The 16144-nt window shown below is 44.1% G+C and overlaps 1 protein-coding gene across 5 annotated transcripts in view; it reads right to left on the bottom strand.

Annotated features, from left to right (window-relative positions):
• MICAL2 (microtubule associated monooxygenase, calponin and LIM domain containing 2) overlaps positions 1-16144 on the bottom strand; it is a 244200-nt gene that overhangs the window by 28922 nt on the left and 199134 nt on the right. For all 5 annotated transcript variants that reach the window (XM_070383932.1, XM_070383933.1, XM_070383935.1 and 2 more), the window contains 3 exons: positions 11336-11451; positions 8062-8154; positions 5025-5118 (listed from right to left, as the gene is read on the bottom strand). In XM_070383932.1, the coding sequence (XP_070240033.1) occupies positions 5025-5118; positions 8062-8154; positions 11336-11451 (303 nt within the window). The remainder of the gene's footprint in view (positions 1-5024; positions 5119-8061; positions 8155-11335; positions 11452-16144) is intronic.

The following is a 16144-nucleotide window of genomic DNA, read 5'->3' as shown; positions in this document are numbered from 1 at the left end:
ATCCTATGATCCCGAGCCACTTCTGCAACCAGTCAAGTAGATTACTTGCTTCCTGGGAAATGGGCTGGCTTGTTGACTGCTTGCTACAGATGCTGCTGAGTTCCTCTGCTGTGGTACAATCCCCTCTGTGCACAGCTGCCATCTGGGTCTATCCGGCCACACCCCAGCACTTAGATACAGGGCAACTTGTACCACGCTGCTGCTCTTGCCATTTGCTGCGCTGTGAGTAAAAACTCCCTTGCTCTGATGCACTGAATCTCACTGTTTACTTTCAGCACATGGAGTGTGGCAAACCCATCCAAATTCCTCGGTTGCTAGGCTACCAGCTTCAGCATCTTTGCCATGAATGGCATCAAGATTCAAAATCAGGAGTGTCTGACTCTACTCTCTGTGTTCTTTGCAGGACACCTTGCTGTTTCATTATCCAAGAAATTATTATTCCTTCTGTTCCTCAGTGGCAATCAAGATAGAAACCACAGAGTGGAAGCCAAACTACTTCCCTCTTCCGGCCTGAGGGTTATTGCAATTTCTCTTGTCGTGTATGCTCCTGCTGCCACCTGCTGGCAGCCTCAGGCATCCAGGTTCTTTGTAAACAGACAGGTTTTTTGTAAACCCCTTATCTGTGTGAAGGAAAAGCCATCTGACTCCAAGGAAAAAGAAACAAGAAGCTCAACGCAGGCAACCAACTGGTAAGCCTTCCTCAAAGCTGGTAAAGCTATCGGGGAGGAATAATTCCCATACGCTCCCGATCTCAGTTTTCACCAGATTTTACCTGTTTCCAGGTACTGAAAGAAAGCAGAGATTCTGTTATTTACTTTGCCTAAATTTGAATGGTGGTCTCCTGCTAAACTGGGGTGTCCCGCCACCTTGGCACATAACACTGACCACCACGTTGGCAATCAACAAACCAGTAGGTAATAGCATTTGACCAAAAAGTCTAAGCAGCTGCAAAGCTCAACTTGACCTCTTCATAGAGAGTGAAGCTCAGGGCAATCAGGTCATTGCACATCATGGTCCTTTACTCTGGGCAACTAGAACCATCAGGACAACCCAATCCCTTTGTCAAGGACATCACACACACACACACACACACACACACACACACTCACAAACACACCTTACAGAACATAATGACTTGTTATCTGGGGTGGATTTTTGTTTTTCTTTGTTTCCCTTGCCTTGACAAAATGGGGAAAAACCCTTCCTGGGGTGGGAGAGCTTATTTCTGACTGTTGGAAAAAGAGAAAGCAGGAATTGTTGTCACGACAATTAGAAGCTCATCAAAGGCTTATTTTGCTCATCAGCCATCATTGCCCTCTGTCCTGCACCCCCGCATGTTCCTCTAATTCAATGCCCGCCTAATGAATAACTCCTAGGAACAAAAGACCCTTTCAGGCTGGTGCACATCACTATCGGAGGAGACTTGCATAACTGTCGCAGACAACTCATGTTTTCAGGCCTGTCTCTAAATTTGGTTATTCACAACCTTTGTAGCTCAATATTATTGTCTAACTGTGATTATTTTCTAATTATCCTAATAATACCTATTAAATAATTCCCAATCACTTGAACCAGAGCAGCCCAGGCCAGCTCAAATACAACTTAACCTAATAAGCATCGGTCATTCATTAAGCACCAGGGCAATCTCTTAAAGGGGCTGAGTGGAATATTAAACTGCACAGGAATATTATTATTGCACAAATGTTATTACAAGTTAGAGTGTATTAATTTCGATGCCTGGTTCGCACATCTTCTGCTCGGTCTCCTCTGGGGCCGCTGTGACTTGACTCTTCCAGTCTCCAGCCCCTTGTTGATCTGCATCTGTCACCCACACAAGGACAATCAAGGAGAAAAAAGCCCATAAACTTAACAGGGAAATTAAATTACCAAGGATATAAAGGGAATGAACAGAATCCATCTTCTGGCCGGCGAAATACTACCTTTGAGAACACCGTGAGCTGGCTGAGTTTCTCTAGCTGATAACTCAAAATAGCCTTTCTTTACAGGGAGGGAGATTTTTCAGGAGCTTTAAAAATTTGGTTTCTAGACTTTAAATTTCAAGCAATAAAGATCAGAGACTCAGGTCTTTTAAAAGTGCAGGATATTTAATAATATTTCATAAAGTAATATCAGCTAGCCATTTATTGAATGCCTACAATGTGGTGGGCACTCTTGGGAGACTACTGGCCCACCAATGCCCGTAATTCTCAAAATGATCTAGTAATGTGAGGATTATTAGCCCCATTTTTTACTCCAAGGAACCTGAGGCCAGAAAGGTTAAGTGATTCTCCTAAAACCACACAGCCTAAATGCAGTGGAACAGAATTTGAACACGGGGCTCTTTGATGCTTATGATTTTACCTACTCCACCATGCCATACTGCCTCCCCAGAAAACCAAAACATGTCCTAGCTTTGCTGGTTTATCCTTTTCATTTCTAAGTCTCTCACTGAAGTCAGCAAAGACAAGTGCCAAGCCTTCTTGATTGGGAATATGACCAAACATTTCATTGTATCAAAAGCCCTGACAACAGCTATAGAGGCAGGCTGTGACCCTCGCTCCAAGTAGTGACAAACAGTTATCATTTTTGTCAAAAACCCTACTTCCAATGGGTGGATTTGAGTTCTCATTGTAAGGAAATGCACAGAGTATTGTAAGAAAAGGAACAAATATTTATTAACCATCTCTCCTATGCCAGGCACTGTTTCAGGGCTTCCATATACATTGTTTTGACTGGTCCTCAACATAAACCTGAGGAACAGGTACAATCGTCACTCCCGCTTTGTAAACACAGAGACTGAGGCACAGAGGGGTAAAGTAAGTCAGACCCTGACATCTCCAGAGAAACACTAACCATGTAGCTGCTGCTGCTGCTAAGTCACTTCAGTTGTGTCCGACTCTGTGCGACCCCAGAGACGGCAGCCCATCAGGCTTCCCCGTCCCTGGGATTCTCCAGGCAAGAACACTGGAGTGGGTTGCCATTTCCTTTTCCAATGCATGAAAGTGAAAAGTGAAAGTGAAGTTGCTTAGTCGTGTCTGACTCTTCACGACCCCATGGACTGCAGCCCACCAGGCTCCTCCATCCATGGGATTTTCCAGGCAAGAGTACTGGAGTGGGGTGCCATCGCCTTCTTTGAACCATGTAGCTACTGAAGTTGAAATCATAGGACTTCTCAAGTGGATGGGCCTTTTTAAGGCTCTTGGAGTAGCCCCCAACTTCAGGTCTCACAAAATCTGAGTCTGTATCTGCTTAATTTTTAAGAGAATTGAAGTCCTAACCTTTCTCTATATTGTTTACACGACTGCACACAGAAATATGTCTTTCAGTATCTGCTTTTTCATGCTTTATATCCAAGCTACAGAAGGCTAAAGATATCACATCAGAAAATTAAAGAGACAATGCCTCCAAGTATATGGATGTGTGTACACATATAAATGGGGGCTTCTCTGGTGGCTCAGATGGTAAAGAACCACCTTCCAATGCAGAAGACATAAGAGACATGGGTTTGATCCCTGGGTCAGGAAGATCCCCTGGAGAAGGGAATGGCAACCCACCCCAGTATTCTTGCCTGGAGAATCCCATGGACAGAGGAGCCTGGTGGGCTACATACAGTCCATGGGGTCACAAAGAGTTGGACACGATTGAGCGACCAACACTTTCATACATATGTGTGTGTGTGTGTAACTGAATCACTTTGTTGTATACCTGAAACAAACACAACATTGTAATAAAATTCAACTAAATAAAAAAAGAGACAATGCCCACCACTAATTCCAATTGATTAGCCACACACTGCTGGATGGTTTCCAAAAACACATAGATTTCTTCCAGTTTTATCCCTCACCCAAAACCCTCTGCTGGCTCCTCATTCATTAAGGCATTTCACATTTGGCCTTTGCAGGTGCTGTTCCCTCTGCCAGAACAGTCTTCTCACCTCCTTTGTTACCTCCTGTTCCTCTTCTGGTTCTTGTCTTATCAGATCATCCCTTCCAGGTGATTAGCCTGACTGACCTCCCCTCCCCGCCCCACCTCCATTGAGATCAGTTAGGAACCCGTGATTCTGTCCTCATTCTACCCTAATGCGTGTTCCCATCACAACCCTTATCCCCCTGTACTTTATTTATTTGTTTTTTTGTTTGTTTGTTTATTTACGTGTCTATGTCCCTCAGTGGACCACACACTTCTCAAAGGCAGAAAAAGTGTTTATTGTTATAGAAACATTGTCTCCATGTCTAAGGCAAGGCAAGCCTTCACCAGATGAATTCTGTTTGCATCTAAGAATCTGAAGCTATCAGTAGAATAGATATCATTTATTGCTTTCCCTTGTACCAGGCATGTGCTGATTGGGGAAGATCCCCTGGAGAAGGGAATGGCAACCCACTCTAGTATTCTTGCCTGCAGAATCCCATGGACAGAGAAGCTTGGTGGGCTACAGTCCACAGGGTTGCAAAGAGTTGAACATGACTGAGTGACTAACACAGTACTATACATATATATATATATATGTAATTTCTTCTTTAATCTTTATCTTAGCTCTATAAGATAGGAAACCACTATTATCCACATTTTATAGCATAAAACAAAAGTTCATAAAGGTTTAGAACGTGAGTGATCCAAGGCCTCAAGGCTGATAAAGAGAGAAACAGGTGGTAAAGGGAGAAATCAGGACTTTGACTCCAAGTCCAGCTTTGAATCTCTACCAACATTGCTTGAAAACACTCAACTATTTCTCCTGAATTTATCTTAACCTCTGAATTGCAAGAACATAGCAGCAGAGAGACCGAACAGACCAGAAACCCAAGGCCCACAGGCCAACCGATGTCCTGGGGATTTCAAACAGGATGACCAGTTTGATTTTGCAAGTGGGAAGCAGCTGCAGATTGGGCACCCAGGTCAATGTTGATAGCTCCGCAGCGAGTGACAAGGCCTCACTGCTTTGCCTGGATGGCTAGACCAACACTATTCTCAGACCATAGTCACAGGCCTGAGCCCATTGCACCGGATCTGCCCACAGTGATACCTACCTGCTTCTCCTCTCAGCGCCTTCTCCAACCTCACGCCCTGGATCTCGAAAGCCCTCTGCCGCTCCTCCACTTCCTCCAACTGCCTCTGGATGGCCTGCAATGCCAGGATTGTGTGTCATGCAGGTGCTTGCCACATGCAGAGTCATACAAGGGGGCTAGTTCTGCCACCTACTTTCCAAGAGGAAGAAGCCCTTTCTCTTGGGTTGCCAGCTCTTCAGTTAACTGGGTAAGAATCTCTGAATTCCCCAAACAACTGGAATTTGATATTTCCCTTCTTTAATATGAAAACATAAAGCAAGGAGTCTGTGTGTAAGCTCAATCTGCCCCCAGGGAGATAGTCCCTTTTGACCAGGCCAATCACACAGACATGCTGTCAGGCAGAGGCTGCCGGCCTGGGTGGGCAGCCCTCATGGCTCCTGGACTCCTCGGAGCCTTGGCCTCTGACCATGGTCATGGCACAGCTGCTGGAGCTACTGGCCATATTCAGAGTTGGACAGGATCTCTGGGGACAAACACAGAGCATGCTCACGATCCATTTTCCCAAGAAGAACCAGCAGATACCTCCCAAGACATTGGAACAGGAGATGGGAGCCAACTCCTGGGGCTGGGTGTTCCTCTCTCAGTCTGCCCTGCCCCTGTCCTGAGCTACAAATTGGCAACCTATTATTTCATTGCACCATGGAGCTTTTTACTGTCTGCAGAAGTGTACTGTGGCTTGTCACTAGCAGTTTACTAAGACCAGACAGAGATGTTTATTTCATTAAGGCATATCCTCCTTAGACTACTGTAGGTACCTATCATGGCTTGGGGTCATGATGGGCTTTGTATTTACATGTTTAGTTTCCCCACTAGCTATTTCTGTCTTGTGTGTATTAGGAAGGAAAATTAAGGGGGAAAAAATCCCTTTCCTATATACATTTTTTTCATCCCCATCAGTTTTCTCTGCTTTTAATCACATGCTGCCACAAGGCACATCTCTTGGCAGAACAGACTTTGGACCAGGCACCTTCAAAGAAGTGGCAGCTGTTTGGGCAGGTATAACCTGTGTGTTCTTCCTTCCCTACTTTCTCCTAGCTCTGTCTCACTCTTCTTCCTCCTTAACTCTACCTTGTTCTAAGTCTCCCCTGGAGTCAAATTACAATTGCTGAGGCACCTCCAATCTGTGAAGAGGCCCAGCAAGGGCAGGGACAGGGACTCAGCAGCCACCTGGCTTCTTGTCTTAGCTGAGAGTGTTTAAATCCCAAACATAAAATCTGAAATAGATGGGAATTCTAACTAAAACTACTTGTAATTTTATGCTTTCTTCCTCTCTGTCTCTTTTTTAAAAACAATGATATCTTTATAGATCTGTCTCTCGCTGTAGAGTGTAGCATTGCTAAAGGAAGGGAAACATTTAAATGACTTTATGGCTGATTGCTTTGTAATTATGGCTATGTAATTGTTATGGACTAAGCAGTCTCCACCCCACACTAAATTCACCTATTGATGTCCGAACGCCTAAAGTGACTGTTTGGCCCTTAAGGAGGTAAGTGAGGTTAAATGAGGTCATAGTAGTGGGCCCTAATCCAACAGGACTGGTGTCCTTACATGCAGAGGAAAAGATACCAGAATTCTTTCTTTCTCTTGCTCTGAATGCACACACACGAAAAGGCCATGTGAAGACACAGCAAGAAGGCAGCTGTCTGCAAGCCAGGAAGAGAGTCCTCACTGGAAACCAACACTGGAGACACCTTGATCTTGGACATCCAGCCTCCAGAGCTGTGAAAGAATAAATTTCTGTGGTTTAAGCCACCCAGTCTGTGGTATGTCATCATGGCAGCTCAAGCTGATTGATACAGTCATCATTCTTTAGAAACTAAGAATGAAAATCTCAAAGATAATACAGGGCGGGTATGGATGCTAGCAGATAAGGACTCAAAAGGCAACTGTGATTCTTCTGTTATTACTCTTGCCTGGAAAATCCCATGGACTGAGAAGCCTGGTAGGCTGCAGTCCATGGGGTCACAAAGAGTAGGACATGACTGAGCGACTTCACTTTCACTTTCACTGTCTGGAGCAGAAATAGCAGGTTGGCCAAAAAAACCTCTTGGGGTTTTTCCATAACATCTCATGGAAAAACCTGAATGAACTTTTCGGTCAACCCAATATAAGAAGAAGAAATTGTTGAGTTTGCCAATCCATTTCATAAAGATATCTTGTTCTCAGAAGGAAAAGTTGAAATGTTTCAAGAAAGCCTGTTTCAGAAGGTGAGGATGGACAAAGGGAATTTAATTTTCCCTGACTGCTAGGTGAAGAGGGTGGCTTCCAAGTCAGCCACTGAGAAGAGTAAAGAAGGTTAGATTTAGTGACTTCCTTCTTGTCAGAAACAACTTATGGGACTACACAACTGGATAAAGTGAGTTACTGGAGAAGGGGATGTAAGGGTACACTGCATTAACACAAGTGGTCATTTAGGTCCCTTTGTCCAAAAACTCAACTCCTCTTCAAGGCTAGGTTTGGGGTCTTCAGGGAGAGGGGGAATGCCTTGACTTTCTGCTTCATTTTGCAGGTCAGTAGATCCACTTGAGCAAAAATGTTTGCAGTAAACAATTAAGCCAGGAAGTCTACAGAATGGTAGATGCTTATGCGTTCAACTAACATTGGAACAGAGACAGCCCCAAGAGCTGTCAGTTCAGCAAAGATACTGTCAGAAATTCGAGAGAAGGTTATATCCTCACAGAGGACAAAACGAAGGCCACTGCAGTGTGGCAGTCAGGGCCTGGGATGGATTCCAAGGCAATGTGTTGGCTGCCATTCCAGCTCACTTTGCAGGACACACGCCTGCTGGGAGTGGGCCAACTCAACACCTGGGCTCTCTGGCCCTGGAGTCCCACCAGGGATTGAACCACAGCCTTCAGAACAGCCACAAGCCTGGTGCTTACAGAAGACAGACTGATCTTTCCCCAGCTCAGCTTCCCCAGTTCAATACAGATTTCCAAAGGGCTTCCAGACCCAGATCCCCAGCAACCCAGACCCACTCACTCGTTTGTTTTCTGACCTGAGCTTTATGAAGTCTTTTCAATTCTTCTTGCTTAACCAATTGCTTTGTTGCTTTTTCCAGCTTCCTTCTTCTTCTAAGTGCCTTCCTCTCCTACAAAAACCAAGAAGAAAAGTATGTCTAAGCAAAATGGAGTTGAAACTTACAAAATACTGTCACAGTCTCTATCCTTTCCAACCAAACCACTGTTTACCTTCTAGAACAATGATGTCCGACAGAGCTTTCTGCGATGATAGAAATGTTCTCTATCAAGGCAGAAGCTTGCTTTCCTTCCCTGCTTCACTTTGTGCAAATACATCATTAATACCACTGGTTTTTCTGTGTGCCTGGGCTAGTGGAATACAGAACACTCAGAATTGGGGCATTTACAAAGCTTGATCCAGGTCTTCATGACAAGTCTAGGACAACTTCTAGATTGACTGCCAACCACTGCAAATGTTCTAGGCCATTTGGATGAGGAAACCCCTACTTTAAGTGGCTAGGACCTTTCTTAGAAGGCTGGGGTGGAGAGGGGCATGGTGGAAATCACTGGTAGTTGTCCAGAGATTGGCTAACTCAATCTCTGTGGAGAGTCAGTCCCTTATTTAACAAATATCTCTTGAGCTCTCATGATACTAACCTACATAATAAATGCCAGCAAGTACTGAGTGCTATGTGCCAGACACTGTACTGATTACTTCACAAATATCATCTTATTCTTCAAAGTATGTTTTTTTTTTTTAATAGACAAGGAAATCAGAACTCAGAGAAGTTAAGTAATTTAGCCAAGATGACACAATCAGGAATTGGAAGCACCAGTAGCTAAGCCCAGGTAACCTGAATCCAAGTGTCCGTATGTCCATCTAGTTTACTCTGTCTTTCCCATGCCCAATACAGTGTAGGTACATCATGCACCTCTGTTTTATAGAAATATTAGACTTTCACCCTAAATAAGACCATTCAAACAATTTCAGCGAGGATGCCTTGACAGCCTCATACCATCTCAGCACTTTACAACAGCGAAGTTGCCAATGCCCAACTCCTTTATCAAGAGTCAGCAAAGCAGAACCTAGATGGGTAAAGAAAGTCTTGTACTGCCTTTTCTTAAGATGATGACATAAACAAAAGGGATGCTATATCAACAAGCACTCATATAACCTTACGAAGCGCCAGGCACACTTCTTACATCCTCAGTGCTAGTGGTGACAATACAGAGAGGAAAGCAAAGAGGCTAAGGAAGAAAAAGATAAAGGACAGAGAAAGAAAGAAATCTGGCAGGGCTGAAGACAAGCTGCCTGTCCCCATCTGTCAGATCCAGGCATTAATTTGAGGGGAGGGGTACAGAGCAAAGAGCTGAGGGTATTTATTTTGTCTCATTTCCTGTCCTGGAGAAGGGCATGGCAACCCACTCGGTATTCTTGCCTGAAGAATTCCATGAACAGAGGAGCCTGGTGGACTACAGTCCATGAGTTGCAAAGAGTCAAACACGACTAAGCAACTAACACACATATCAGTTTCCTGTGTAAAGGTTCACTTGAGCTGACATGGGCTCTATGCCACATGGTTGGGGACATATCTGTATGGGGCAAAATAGATTTAAAAACCAGAGGGGAAAACACTCCTTCCATTCCTCCAGTGTGAGCTCTGAGAAGTGGTAAAGAAGGAGCCTTTTTGCCAGCTTCCCTTCCTGAAGAATGGGCCATGTCAGAAGCCAGAAGCACCAGTGAGCTTTACCACATACATGCCTTCTCAGCCATATCTGACTCTTCGTGACCCCGGGGACCATAGCCCGCCAGGCTCCTCTGTTCATGGAATTTCTTAGGCAAAAATACTGAGAGTGGATTGCCATTTCCTATTCCAGGGACCTTCCAGACTCAGGGATCAAACCCATGTCTCCTGCATTGGCAGGCGGATTCTTTACCAAGGCGCTACCTGGGAAGCCCAGCTATCCCCCACTGCAGGCTTATATGGGTCACCAGGAAGACACAAAGCTTTTTGGAAGGCTTGCCCTAGTTTATCATGGTCTTGCTGTTTTGAGAGCTTTGGGCCACTCCATTCTTTTGGTCCCCATGAGTGTCAAGATGGTTGATGCTGGGGTCTCTGCCTCATTTGAATACAGAATTAACTCAGGGTCACTCAAGGGGGTGAGAGGGCCTGTAGGGAGACCCTAGAAATCAACACACAGGATTCATTTGTGTTGAGTGCCAAACTAATCAGACACACCCACAGTGAGAAATTAGAAATCTCTCAGTATTGTCTTATTCTCATTCTCTCCGCCCCCCTCTCTCTCCTCCTCCCTCCCTCTCTTCTCTTTCTCTCTCTCTCTCACACACACACACATCCCAGTTCCCTCCTGACTTGCTCCAAGCTGGGCCTTGGGGAGATGGAACCCCTGAGTGACTTGAGATGACGCCAAAGCTCCTAGTGCCAGATATGGAAAAGTTGAGTTTAAGTAAATAAATTTGGTTCTCTCTCTTTCTCCTCAGATCCTCACTGCTCCAGAAAGTAAACACTGCCGCAGCAGTGAACCGCTTCTCTGTCCGCCCAGGAAGCACATGCAGTCCAGCGATTCAGCCCTTCCAGCCCCAGCAGACAAAGGAAACAATGGTGGGATTTGGTCATGGGATGCATGTCTCCACATATGTGCCATACAGACGCATTTAAAGACATACAACAACGTTTGTGTTTTTAAATCCATTGGTACGGGAGTTGTTTAAAGGGTGCTTCGTAAATTAATGTTCATTAAGCAAAGAGAAGAACGGCCCTGCCGGCACTCAGCTAGTCAGTGGGGATCCTCGGAGTCTAGATGCAACTGCATGGTTCATTTCGCATTTCTGATTAGAATAAACATAACATTTTCCATGCAATCTGCCTCTAGTGCTTCTTAAATGAAGCTGTGCTTCCCCCAGGGAAATATGCATCTGCTTGCTGTAATTTTTTTCGATGGTTTGCTTGTTGGATCACATATTAAACCCACTTTAAGAGCTGCAGTCACCAAATGGTTTCAAGTCAATACGTCTGTTTTTTTCCGCCTTCCCATTTTGACATTTCTGAGAAAGGCAAGCTTCTAAAAAGTTTTATATATATATATATAAAGATATATATATCTTTTATATATATATAAAGATAATCCTTAGGGTGTTCCAGGTAAAAAAGAGTGGTTGCTGTCAGATGCAATGAAACATGATCTTCCTAATGAAACTGCTGCAGCTGGAGCCCACATTGGGTCTGAAATCAGGATGGTAAAACGGCCCCCACAAGCCAAGGCCCCCGTTGGTTTGCCAAGTGTTGTTACCTTTGACCGCGAGGAAGGCTGGGGATGGAATTCCTCATCTGCAGAGGAGGTGGTGGAGGAAGAGGTGGAAGAGACAGTCCCTGTCCCCTGCGCTCTGATGGGGACGTGAGTGGGACCTGAAATGGGAACAGAACTCACTTGAACTCCTAGCTTCTTCTCCCGCTTCATGACCCAGAGCCGCCTCTCCCTCCTCCCTGCCACCCCCGTTCTCTTCCTCCCCACCCTCCCTTCCCTGCACCTGCCGTGAGCATGAAGCGGCAGCACCTAAGGGCAACTGAAAATTTGGCCCTCCACGTTAATTACATTTCTGGGTCCCTGCCAAGAGCTTTGCAGCTCTCTTTTCATGTTTAAAAAAAAAAAAAGGTATTATGCAGAAATCAATTAATTCCTTAAACACCATTTATATAGTGTGTTGCTTAGAATGCATTCAGAGATGAAATCTATTATTAAAATGCGTGTCTGAAGTTAGCTGAGTTACCTAAATGCTTGTGTAAGGTTCGTTCTGCAGAGTAATTGAATGCAAAAAAGTCAGAGCCAGCTCTTAAACAAATCGCCCTTCTGCGGCTCACAGCATCTGGCACCCATTTTTACTACATGACATCTGCTCAGTGTAAAAGGGCTGGCGTCAGAATGTCTGGTCATAGAAAAAAAAATCCCAAATGTAATCAGAAGCAAAAGGACTCTAAGCCTAAGGTTTTATCACATAGTCTCATGCAACATAAATATTTCATTAATTATGGCTAAACAAATGCCACTTTTATTTTCCCAACTTGCAGATATTATCACATCATTGAAGTGATGATTCAAATGCCAGAAAAGGCAGTTTAAGATAGGGAGGACTCAACAGTTCCAGGCCCATGGGAGAGCTGAAGTCGAGGGGACATGCCAACTCCTCAACAAGAGGTAGATGTTTAGAGGCAGGAAGTGCCCATGTTTGCTCGAATCTCTTTGTGACTTCTCTGGGGCCCACGTGTGATAAAGTCTTCCAGGTTCCATAGGAGACTTGTATTCTGCTCAGCAACAACATCTGCCCAGACACATCAACCTGAAGCAGAGTCAATGATTAATATCTGGATTAACCCACCCTAAACACTGGATATCAGAACCAGCTAGGACTCTGTGATAGAAAACTTACTCATCTTTACTCTGCCATGGCAGGTTCTATCGAAAGAGAAATGTGTGCTGGGTATGGAGGGAGGAGAGGCAATTTCAAGCTGACTAACATTCTCTCCAGCCTGCCTTTTCTTCCCCATAATTTTCAACTATTCACCCCAGTGGGAGAGGCCAAGTTTTAAAAAATAAGGGTAATTTTAACCTCCAGGAACACATTTACATATGCTGTTATTCAAAGCAAAATAATGCAAAACATCTATATAATAACATAGCCTCTCTGGGGAGGGAGTTAACTGTTTTTCACTTTAATTTGCCAGATGGGAAAGCTCAGGTGAAGATAGAATCAGGAGCAGCATAATAATGGTGGAGGCACTGTTGGTAGGGATCTGAGATTGTGTCCCAGCTCGAGCCACTAAATTACTGCTGAGTATTTTAAGCACTGACTATTCCCTTCTGTAAGCTTGAGGAACTAACTTCACCCCTTGAGTTTCTGGGGATTGTGATTTCTAACTTGCGGAACTGCTGTGGAAGAAGAAAGATCAATGTAAAGAGTCTAACACAGTACCTGTCCACTGGATGCATGCGTGCATGCTCAGTCGTGTCCAACTCTTTGTGACCCCATGGACTATAGCCCTCCATGCTTCTCTGTCCAGGGGATTGTCCAGGCAAGGATACTGGAGTGGGTTGCCATTTCCTCCTCCAGGCGATTTTCCTGACCCAGGGATCAAACCCGCATCTCCTGCATTGGCAGATGATTCTTAACCACTGAGCCACTTGGGAATCCCGCCTGGTTCATTGCAGGTGCTTAAGTAGACGTTTTCATTACCATCAGCTGCCTCACCCATATAATGAAGCAGCAGCTATTGCTACATCATCATCATTGATCCCAATGAACACTACTGCAATATTAGTGTCGTGATAAGTTGCTTCAGTCATGTCTGACTCTGCGACGCTATGGACTATAGCTTTGGACCCTCTATCCATGGGATTCTCCAGGCAAGAATACTGGAATGAGTAGCCATGCCCTCCTCCAGAAGACTCTCCCAACTCAGGGATCAAACCCATGCCTCTTATGTCTCCTGCAGGGGCAGGTGGGTTCTTTACCACATGTGCCACCTGTAAAACTGCCTGATTAATCTTTATTTTGTGGAGGAAGTATAGTATCTAAATTTAAAGCTTTTTCTAAATCTCAAAAATAAATATTTCTATTGAATTTTATTTTGAAATTGAGAAGAAAATGTTTCTAATTATGAAGCATTTCTTATACTTCTGGCAAAGTTATATAAAGTTAAATAGTTACACCTGAATCTCTTCCCCTGTACTCTATTCCATCATAGACCCATTCGTTCTGGTTTAGTTTTCACTTGCAAGCTTATAAAGCTTGGCAGCATTGTTCTACTCTGGTTGCAATGGAGCGACTGATTCTGGAATTGATCTCCTACCACAAAGCACCAGAAGTCAGGACGAACTATACGAAGCAGCTGCTTTGCTTCCAGACATTGGACACGAGGCAGTGCAGACCTGTGATAAAGGCAGGAACACAGCAAACAAGGGAAGCCCCACAACCAGTAGTTTTCTGCTGCAGACACTTTCCAGAACACAGGGCAGGTAGGAAGAACCTAAACAGAGCACAGCAGATTCTTGGAGAAGACAGAGGTCAGTGTTTGACTGGACTGAGACAATTGGAATAGGTGGGGAAGAGTACTTGAGAGGAAGGAGCTTTGCAGAAAAAGGACTTCAGAAAAAGGCATAGACATCAACTTCAGTCTATCATAGGTTCACAGAGAGAAACTGCAAAAGGTTGGGCCGATAACTGTTGCAAAGTTATAGCGGAAATAATCTCTACAGCTTTCACAAGACTGGGAAAGCTACAAGTTTTACCCAACTAGGGTAGAGAAAATATTGAGGGCATTAGAGGGGAGACCACAGAAGAGTCACACTTGAGTAATAGGGATAAATTAGTTCTAGAATAAAGGTAATTACAGACATAACTGAATAAGTTTAAAAACCAGCCTTGAAAGAAACAAATTGGTCTGCAAGTTACTTTACTGTCTGCCAAACACTCTTTAATGCCTATATAACATTCTTTAAATGAAGGAACAAAATAGAGACACTTGAAAATGTAATATTTACAAAATTATTTTGTTGTTTAATTGCTCAGTCATATCTGACTCTTTGCAGCCCCACAAATCTAGCGGCCAGTAAACAGTTACTAAGTTCAGTTCAGTTCAGTTGCTCAGTCGTGTCCGACTCTTTGCAACCCCATGGCTGCAGCACGCCAGGCCCTTAGTCCATCATCACCTCCTGGAGTTTACCCAAACTCATGTCCCTTAAGTCGGTGATGCCACCCAACCATCTCATCCTCTGTCATCCCCTTCTTCTCTTGCCTTCAATCTTTCCCAGCATCAGGGTCTTTTCCAATGAGTCAGTTCTTTGCATTGGTGGCCAAAGTATTGGAGTTTCAGCTTCAGCATCAGTCCTTCCAATGAATAAGACTGATTTCCTTTAGGATGGACTGGTTGGATCTCCTTGCAGTCCAAGGGACTCTCAAGAGTCTTCTCCAAGACCACAGTTCAAAAGCATCAGTTCTTCAGTGCTCAGCTTTCTTTATAGTCCAACTCTCACATCCATACATGACCACTGGAAAAACTATAGCCTTGACTAGACAGACCTTTGTTGGCGAAGTAATGCCTCTGCTTTTCAATATGCCATCTAGGTTGGTCATAACTTTTCTTCCAAGTAGCAAGCATCTTTTAATTTAATGGCTGCAGTCACCATCTGCAGTGATTTTGGAGCCCCACAAAATAAAGTCTCTCACTGTCTCCATTGCTTCTCCATCTATGTGCATGAAATGATGGGACCAGATGCCATGATCTTCGTTTTCTGAATGTTGAGCTTTAAGCCAACTTTTTCACTCTCCTCTTTCACTTTCATCAAGAAGCTCTTTAGTTCTTCTTCACTTTCTGCCATAAGGGTGGTGTCTCTACATATCTGAGGTTATTGATATTTCTCCCAGCAGTCTTGATTCCAGCTTGTGCTTCATCCAGCCCAGTGTCTCTCATGATGTACTCTGCATATAAGTTAAATAAGCTGGGTGACAATATACAGCCTTGACATACTCCTTTCCTGATTTGGAACCAGTCTTTTGTTCTATGTCCAGTTCTAACTGTTGTTTTCTGACCTGCATAGAGATTTCACAGGAGACAGGTCAGGCGGTCTGGTATTCCCATCTCTTGAAGAATTTTCCACAGTTTGTTGTGATCCACACACAGTCAAAGCTTTGGCATAGTCAATAAAGCAGAAATAGATGTTTTTCTGGAACTCTCTTGCTTTTTTGATGATTCAACAGATGTTGGCAATTTGATCTGGTTCCTCTGCCTTTTCTAAATCCAGCTTGAAAATCTGGAAGTTCATGGTTCACGTATTGTTGAAGCTTGGCTTGGAGAATTTTGAGCATTACTTTGCTAGCATGTGAAATGAGTGCAATTGTGCAGTAGTTTGAACATTCTTTGGCATTGCCTTTCTTTGGGATTGGAATGAAAACTGACCTTTTCCAGTCCTGTGGCCACTGCTGAGTTTTCCAAATTTGCTGGCATATTCAGTACAGCACTTTCACAGCATCATCTTTTAGGATTTGAAATAGCTCAACTGGAATTCCATCATCTCCACTAGCTTTGTTCGTAGTGATGCTTTCTA

This window comes from Bos mutus, chromosome 15 (assembly GCF_027580195.1).
Source record: "Bos mutus isolate GX-2022 chromosome 15, NWIPB_WYAK_1.1, whole genome shotgun sequence".
NCBI classification, from domain to species: domain Eukaryota; kingdom Metazoa; phylum Chordata; class Mammalia; order Artiodactyla; family Bovidae; genus Bos; species Bos mutus.
This window is presented reverse-complemented; position numbering and strand designations above follow the sequence as displayed.